This window comes from Coenobita brevimanus, chromosome 71 (assembly GCF_032717465.1).
Source record: "Coenobita brevimanus isolate Jiangsu-jjx chromosome 71, ASM3271746v2, whole genome shotgun sequence".
Taxonomy (NCBI): Eukaryota; Metazoa; Arthropoda; class Malacostraca; order Decapoda; family Coenobitidae; genus Coenobita; species Coenobita brevimanus.
The window spans coordinates 58870118-58879151 of NC_137024.1; the positions used below are offsets into that span (position 1 = coordinate 58870118).

A 9034-nucleotide genomic window follows, 5' to 3' on the forward strand; every position below is an offset into this window, starting at 1 on the left:
CTCCCCCTCCCTTCCTCCCTCCCTCTCTCCATATTACACTTTACCTCCTATATTTCCTCCCCCAGGCAGGCAAGTTTTTCTCTTTCTCTCCCCTCCATTTTCCACTCTCCTCCTCCCCCTCTTCTTCTCTCCCTGTTCTTTTCTATGTTGCCTCTCTATCCTGTTTCCTCCACCCTACTTTTTAACAAATTCTCTCCCCATTTTCTCTCCATTTCGCACTCTCCTCCCTCTTCTCCCCCTCCTTCTCTCCCTTTCGCTTTCTTTTTTTATTTCCCCGTTCTCCTTTCTTCCACTGCTTTTCTAAACCCTCCACTTCCTCCCCCTTCTCCCCATTCCTATCCACATCCTTTTCTTTTTCTCTCCATTTTTCACTCGCCCCCTCCTCATTCTCTCCCTTCTTCTTCTCCTTTTCTTCTCTCTTCCCTTTCTCCTTTCTTCCACTGCCTTCCTAAACCCTCCACTTCCCCCTCGTTTCTCCTCACTCCCCTCCCTATCCTTTTCCTCTCCGTTTTCCAAAACTTCCTTCCCATTCTCTCCTCTTCTGCCCCTCCTCCTCCATTCCCTTTCCGTTTGCATCTTCCCATTCTTCCTAACCCCCCCCTCTTCTTCCCATCCCAGCCAGGAGCCATCATTTGGATACCCCGATGGAATGACCGTGGTTGACTTCGTGCCCGAGACGATTAAGCCCATGATCCACCAACACTGGTACAAATTTCCCCCTGTCAACCCCATGTGGCACTACCTCCTGGGTGTCATCTACATCTTCCTCGGCTTCTTCTCCTGGGTTGGAAATGGACTCGTCATCTACCTCTACATGAAGTCCAAGGTGGGTAGATGGGATGGTAAAGAGGTATGGTAGTGTAAGGAGAGTTGAAGGATGGAATGATGGATGGCAGGGGAGAAGTAAATAAGAGAGGTATAGAATGGATAAGGAAGGAAGGAAGGGAGATTTGGAAGGAAAGTAGGTCGGGGAAGATTCTGAAAGTCGAAATATTTCTTGTAGGACTTATTCTTTCAATGTCCCCCTCTTCAATCTCTCTCTCTCTCTCTCTCCTCCTGAACCCTACTCTTCCTAATGCTTTAAGCTAAATCAAAGTCTCACACTTACTGTCTCACACACTCTCACTCACTTTCTCTCCCTGTCTCTCCCAGGCCCTGAAGACGCCCTCCAACATGCTGGTGGTAAATCTGGCTCTCTCTGACCTTCTCATGCTGACCACCAACTTCCCACCCTTCGCCTACAATTGCTTCATGGGTGGACGATGGATGTTCAGCCCCTTCTTCTGCGAGCTCTACGCCGCCTTTGGTAAGCCTAGTATTCCCGTCGGCTAAGGTAGTATAGGCAGGCATAACAACCATCCCAAGGTGGCTAGTTCACTCCTGTTCATTTCTCCACCTATCGTGCTCAGGTATGCGGTAAAGGTTTTGCTAAGAGGGTATTTGTATATTAACAGGGCAAAAGTCAAACGATTTTACTGAAAAGGTCCCTCAGGGTGATGCAGTTGAAAATAATCTCAAGTAATATAACGCCAGACGATTTCCTTCAAGTGAAGAGAGATCCCTTGAGGTACAGGTGTTAATTTTCTATTTAAAAAACTGTCATTAAAAAAATGATATTGTTACACTAATCGGTGTAGCCTATACAGCATCTACGCGTCCATGTGATCTCGTGGGACCGTTACACCTACACCTACCCTTGTCTTTCTCATATATTATACCTCTCTCACTTTCTCAGACACAGTCTCTCTCTCTCTCTCTCTCTCTCTCTCTCTCTCTCTCACACACACACACACATGCATATCCACTCTCACTCTCTCGCCTCCCTCAGGTGCCGTCACCGGTGTGTGCAGCATCTACACCCTTGGCATGATCTCCTGGGACCGTTACAACATCATCTGCAACGGCTTCAACGGACCCAAACTGACCAGCGGCAAGGCAATGGCCATGTGCGCCTTCGCCTGGATCATGGCCACCGGATGCGCCCTCCCGCCCTTCTTCGGCTGGGGCAAGTACATCCCTGAGGGCATCCTGGACTCCTGCAGCTACGACTACCTCTCCCAGGACTTCATGGTGCGTGGGGCTGGCAGTTCTTTGCGGTACCTTATATTTTTATTCATGTTCAGCTCTCCACCGACACTCGCAGCCACTGTTTCTTCTTCTTCCATCGACACTCCCACCCACTCTCTCCAGGGCCGACTCACCCAATTTTTTCTTCTCATTCTAGCATAGACATTCATGCTAACCCACTTGCAGACAGTTAGAGCGTAGCATCGTCACCCATTCTTCTCCGACTTCCATATTAACTCCCATATTCTTTTTCCCACATCCTGTATCAACACTAATATTTCCTCTTCTTTCATTTTCCCCCCTCCATTCTTTCACAATCTAATCCATCCTCTCCCTTCCTCATTTCAGAACCAAATTATCCATTTTCTGTTCCCCAGTTTCTCTCCTTACTCCTGGACAGACTCACGCATTCTCCCCCAGCTGCAGACAAAGAGCAACACCTTCATCCATTTGCCCTTGCTTCAGCACAGACTCATTCTCCACCAGCATCATCTCCATTCTCTCTCCCATTTCTTCTCATTACAGCTTTCTCTACAACACCATCTCCATTCACACTCCTATTTTTTTCTCCTTATTCTTGCACACTCACCCATCCTCTCCCCGCAGGCTCTCCATTATCCACCACTTCCATTCCCTCTCCTATTGATTCTTCTTATTCTTGCACAGACTCATGCATTCTCTCGTCACACTTTCAGGTCAAGAGCTACAACATCTTCATCATCGTGTTCGACTTTGTGTTCCCCGCCACCGTCATCGTCTTCTCCTACGTGTTCATCGTCAAAGCCATCTACGCGCACGAGGCCGCCATGAGGGCACAGGCCAAGAAGATGAACGTGGCTTCTCTGCGATCCAGTGTGAGTTACGTAGAAAAAAAGACCTTATAGTGCTTTTTCAGACTCAGACGTACGAGAGAGAGAGAGAGAGAAAATATTAAGGAATGTATACCTATGAGATGAATATGCAAGTGAATGAAAGATGAAGAGACTGAGTAAATTTCTTTCACAAAAAACTATGTAAAAATAAAAACGTAATCATCCACTGACACCGGTACTAAGATACTCCCCATACCCCCCCTAACACACACACACACACACACACACACACACACACACACACACAGAATTATACATTAACACTTAAAATTTTTAGTTAACTTATCAGGACTGGATGGAACCTCTACCTATGGGCGTTAACTGCGAAAAAAAAAAAAAATAGGGTATAATAACTAAATCTCGTAATAAAGTATCTAATATTGATCCCTCTCCACCCTCCACACAACCCCCTCCCCTCAAAAAAATCATTTAACTTAAACATAATAAAGAAAAATAGTCTTGTTTACATTCTCGGTCTCTGCCTCTAGGTGCACACAAGGGGACTATTCTCTCAGGTACACCACTTCATAAAGATCCTATTACAAACAAAAAAATAACGATAAAAAACGTTCAGAAATAACGACAAAAAACGTCCCATTTCAACATTCATAAATACAAAAACGTTTCAACATTTCAACACTCAGATCTATAACAATCCTACGAATAATGAAAAAAAAAAAAACGAAAAAAGCGTTCACAGATACAAAAAAACGTCCCAACATTTCAATATTCACAAATACATACAAAAATGGTTCCACTATTTCAACACTCACGTCGCTTCTACAGGAGGCCGAGTCCCAGCGCGCCGAAATCCGTATCGCCAAAACCGCCATCGCCAATGTGTCCCTCTGGCTCATCTGTTGGACCCCGTACGCTGTAATCACCATCCAGGTTGGTAAAGAGAGAGGAATTATTAGTAAAGGAAAAGGACTACTCTAGTTAACAGGTAAAATGCACAGGAATAGTCTACAATAAAGTATCTCTAGCCAGAAGCCATAATCTCGTAAGGGGTGCCACAAACTAATCGCTTCCATGTCGCCTTGTCCCCTGCCATTTCACTGCCCTCCCCCCAACTTCCACCCCCCTCTCTCACTCTGTTCTTACGCTATAATACTGACTGGTTTAATGTTATATTTTTGTTATATTCTTCTTAGGGTGTGTCTGGTGATCACAAGAACATCACATAACATCAAAACATTACCAAGTCACAATCATTCCGCACGCTATTGTCTGTCGTTCTGTTATACTTTTCTTACGCTGTTCTCTCCTGCTGTTATATTTTTCTTTCGCTATGCTCTAAATGTTCTAGTGTTCTTCTGTTCATAGGGTGTGTTTGGTGACCACGAGAACATCACTCCGCTGGTCACCATGCTGCCCGCCCTCCTCGCCAAATCTGCCAGCTGCTACAACCCCTTCGTCTACGCCATCAACCATCCCAAGTTCCGGCTGGTAAGGAAGAAAGAATCTCTCTCTCTCTCTCTCTCTCTCTCTCTCTCTCTCTCTCTCTCTCTCTCTCTCTCTAACATCTCTGCAATTACTCATATCAAAATCAAAGTCGTATGGGAGTGGAAGTTTGAATTTCTCCCTCCTCTCTCTCTCTCTCTGATAATTTTTTTTCCCTCTCTCTCTGCCAGGCCATCACCCAGTACATGCCATGGTTCTGCGTCCATGAGGTTGAGGCCAAAACCAGTAGCGATGATCAATCCACCGCTACTGCCAACGAGAAGTCATAAAACGCAAGCTGGTCGGGTATTCGGTAAGCATGATGATGGTGTGGTTACTATAGCTTATCATTACCGTATTGCTGTAGGTTATTATTACCGTATTACTGTATGTTATTATTACCGTATTATTGCCAAGTTTATCATTACCGTATTAGTGTCAAGTTCATCATTACCGTATTATTGCCAAGCTTATTATTACCGTATTTTTGTCAAGCTTATTATTACCGCATTATTGTCAAACTTAGTTACCGTACTACTGTCAAGCTTATCACTACCGTATTATTGTCAAGCCTATTAATACCGTATTATATTCACTATTCTCTCTTAGCTACGGTGGGAGCTTTTTCACTTCATTCTTGCTAGCCTAAGAAATATTTATTAAATATAGATAGAACATTATCAGTAACGAGGTTAATGGAGGCTGTTGTTTACCCCTCCAGTGTTAAATGTTTCGCCTCCCCTCTGGTCCAAAATGTTTCGTCTCTCCTTAAATATAATCGTACAAAGATAGCAGGGAAATAATAGAATAAATCACTGGACTGAATGGGCTAAACATCAGTTACCGATACTATAATCAATGACGTTATTCCTCCCTTATTCATCAACATCAATTATCAAACGTATTATTTAACAACATTCACCATTATTCATAACATTTCTATCATTCCACATTTATCTCCACTAACCTTCCACCATCATTATCTAATATGCATAACAATCATCAATATCATTAAACATTTACCATCCCAGTATTCAACATTATCAGTATATACAACATTCATCATTTATCAATAGCCTATATTCAACATTTATCTTTTATCAATTCAGTCAACATTATCTTTTATTACCGTATTTAACATTCATCCCTTATTAATATATCCAACATTATATTTCATTCCAGTATTCAACATTTATATTTTACCAATCCACTGAACATTCATCTATCTATTGTAAACATAATCTTTTTTTTAACGTATTCAACATTCCTCTTGTTATTAATATATTCAACATCATATTTTATCCCTGTATTCAACATTTGTTTTTTATCAATACGCTGAACATTCATCTTTCATCAACTGAGTCAACATTACCTTTTATCTTTTCAGAGTCTTTTCAACGAAGTCGGAATGTTGATCGCTGTTCTCTCTCTCGACGTGGCCACGACGTGATACCTCAAACGCGGACTTGTATTCTAAGTGGCTAGGGAAACCTCGTAATGCCATCCCTTTAGCGATTCATTCCGCATATTACACCTCAGTATTCTCTTGTGTGTTAGTGATCCGAACCATGTCGATGTTGCACCGATATGAAGAGCATGCAAGATAAGGCGTACTATGCAGATTGGATTGCAACGGAACAGGCGTCACGAAGCTTCCTCTGCCACTCAAAATACTACTCATTGTGTCAACTCATTATGGTAGAAGACAACAAACACTACACTAGATCGAATATATCCCTGCAATTTTGTTTGTTTTTCATTTTTCCTCTCATAACTTTTTTTTTTTTCTGACGTTGTTTATACATTTTTAATTTTTCTATCTATCTATCTATATCTATCTATCTATAGCCCGACGCCCTAATCCCGCAAAGGGTGGCCGCAGACAAAACGCCTCCAAGTCACTCTGTCACCCACCATTTGACTCCCCTCCCCCAACTCACCCCCCCCTCCCTCGTATACCTCTCAACTCCATCCCTCCACCTCATCCTCGGTCTACCCCTCCCTCTCCCTCCCTCCACCTCACCTACATACACCCTCTTAGTCAGTCTTTTTAATTTTTACTACTGATTAATCTTCACTTCATCCTTGGATGGGAAAAATAGGTGGTGGTGGTGGTGGTGGTGAACAACATACCGTACACCACACCTAACAAGTAATGATGTTTTTGCTTAATACAGGTACTATTAGCTCATCCATGATCACATCTTACCCGTTATATTTAAAGTCACGTCAAACGATATCATTGACAGCGAGCCCGACATACCTGAGCGTCATATAATACTGCTACGGTATAAACAAAACTGAGCATTTGCCCAAAGAAATGGTCTTGAGATGGTCTTAAATTTACCTTTAGTAATGTTAGTCACTCACGGTATGTCTAGTAAAGGTCAGTGGGCAAGGTACCCAAAGATGCTTCACAGATATTACATAGCTCACAAACAATGAGACCAGTGCAGAGTGATTCCCATCTCTTTTAAGATTTCGATATGAAAATATATCAATGTTCAGTAGCAGAAGTGATAACGTCACGGTATGCTATTACTGAATGCCAAGCGTCAAAGGTGCGAGGCGACTAAATGGGGATGAGGAGGGTTGCTTCGTGTGAGCAAAACTTCCCCCAGTGAAGTCTGGGAGGGAGTCCCGTCAGGAAAAAAGGTTGCAGAATTTCATAGATATTTCTGAAGAATTTTCAGATAGCCTATGTTACAATATGACTTGCTACCTTAAACAGGCCTTTCATAAAGCTTATCAAATTTGGTTAACATTATTTTGTAAACAAGTCATTAATTATATATGCAGGAGAACCAGACAATCACACTTCAACAAGCCTTCTGCTGCAAGTACTGATGGAGCTAAACAGGAAAGCCAAGGGATTAACTGATATTCGGTACACTGAGCTCTAGTCTCCTACTATTGTCCTCAAACAACTGTAAAACACTTAAAATATAAGCCACAACTAACGGTAATTCCTGTAGTTTAAGTAACTTCAATAATACTATGGCCTCTGAAGCAGAAAGGCACACGCAGCCTTATTAGCTATTACATTTTGCAATAACATGGAGTTATATTAATGAGCAAATAACCACTTTTCCCATTAAAAAGGCTTAAACTTCCAACAGAAAAGGCAGGACTTACAGAAGGAAGGAATACACAGAGTAAAAACATGGCATAAAGTGTTCAAAACCTCAAAGAAAACACTGTTTGAAAATATGACAGTCACCAGATATCACAAACATATCGTAGACCAGTCAGTAATCCTTCCCAGGTCTCATTACTAATGTTCAATATTGCTGGTTACTATGGAATCACACTAAAATAACGGTATCATGCTCATCATATACAAATCCAGGGCCTTGGCCCTTTTTAGGATGCATCATAAACTAATTTTATCCTTACAACCTTCCTTCACTTTCCCAGTTAGCTTTTACCTCTTCTTTAACTCTTCACTTTTCTTTATTAATACTAACATTACTATCTCCCTTTACACATTATTTTACAAGCTGTCTAAGTTCCTCGAATGAAAAAAAAATGGGTAGCTAATTATCAACAACATCACTGCATTCTGGGGTTAGGTTAGGTTTGGTCAGGCTATGTTTGGTTTGCCCTATATCAGGTTAAGTCCATGTCAGAAAGCATTTTCAAATGTGTCTGGTTCTGTACTACTCTTTTCTACAACGTAATGGCTGGCAAGATCTGCAAACACTGTTAGGGAAAAGGGCAGAACATAACCCAACTTAAAATACATTTTAACATTCCCAACCTAACCTAGCCTAACCAATCATAACCTAACTCACAAGGGTGGTCCTGTTCTGGACATTACCTAAGAACACCTTAAAGCACAATGCAAATATTGCTAATAATAATGCTAATGATCATCAGTATCCTTCAGTACAAATTATACATACCCGGTACCTAGTTTCAAAAATCACTCAGCAGGTCTACCATTAAATTCATTTCCGGGAAGAGGCCATGTCAATATTTAAATTACATCTACTGCACCTCTCTGACAATACATCCGTGTAGCCTGATAATTTCACCAGCGGCACAGCTACTAAAGTTTTGATGCCCTGCCTTGGCCAATTTTGCCTTGAAAATGCTAAAGGCAGATGCACTCAGTTTCTTGGCTTACCTTGCTTTGACTCATACTGCAAAAAACAAAATTTTCCTCGACCCTTGATTACGCTGAGCTTGTAACCTAAGCTATCTACAACATTCTCAGAATTTACCCAAGCTTGTTATCTGCCAAAGAGTTACATATATAGAAATAAATAAGCATTAATTATACCCGTTCTAGGCCAACTCCTTCAGCGAAATCCAAACATGAATATTCTTACCTTTATAGCCTCACACCGCAGTTCTTCTTGGCAGCACAAATTGTTCCAGTTCACCACGCACTTCCAAAGCACACGAACACACTGGACACGAAGCAAAAACACACATAGTTCACTAAACATATTAAAAAAACTCGCGTGGCCCCCCTTCCCCTCGCGTCATGAGCTCCATGTGTACACGGTACCCGGGAGTCAAGCGAGTGTCCAAATATTTGCAGTGTTTTAATATTTGGCCTGCTTGTAAAAATTAATTGCACTATTTCAGATTAATATGCAGTGCCTTATCAATATATTTCAGCAATGGAAGGCCGCTAAAAACTC

At 41.9% G+C, this 9034-nt stretch overlaps 1 protein-coding gene across 1 annotated transcript; it reads left to right on the top strand.

Annotated features, from left to right (window-relative positions):
• Window positions 1-621: 621 nt before the first annotated feature.
• LOC145406572 (compound eye opsin BCRH1-like) lies at window positions 622-4695 on the top strand. Its single transcript, XM_080277649.1, has 7 exons — window positions 622-826; window positions 1153-1306; window positions 1829-2070; window positions 2763-2921; window positions 3726-3830; window positions 4266-4388; window positions 4574-4695. Exons 1-7 carry the CDS (start codon window positions 650-652, stop codon window positions 4670-4672), a joined length of 1059 nt encoding a protein of 352 aa, XP_080133775.1. The 5' UTR covers window positions 622-649; the 3' UTR covers window positions 4673-4695.
• The last annotated feature ends 4339 nt before the right edge of the window (window positions 4696-9034 follow it).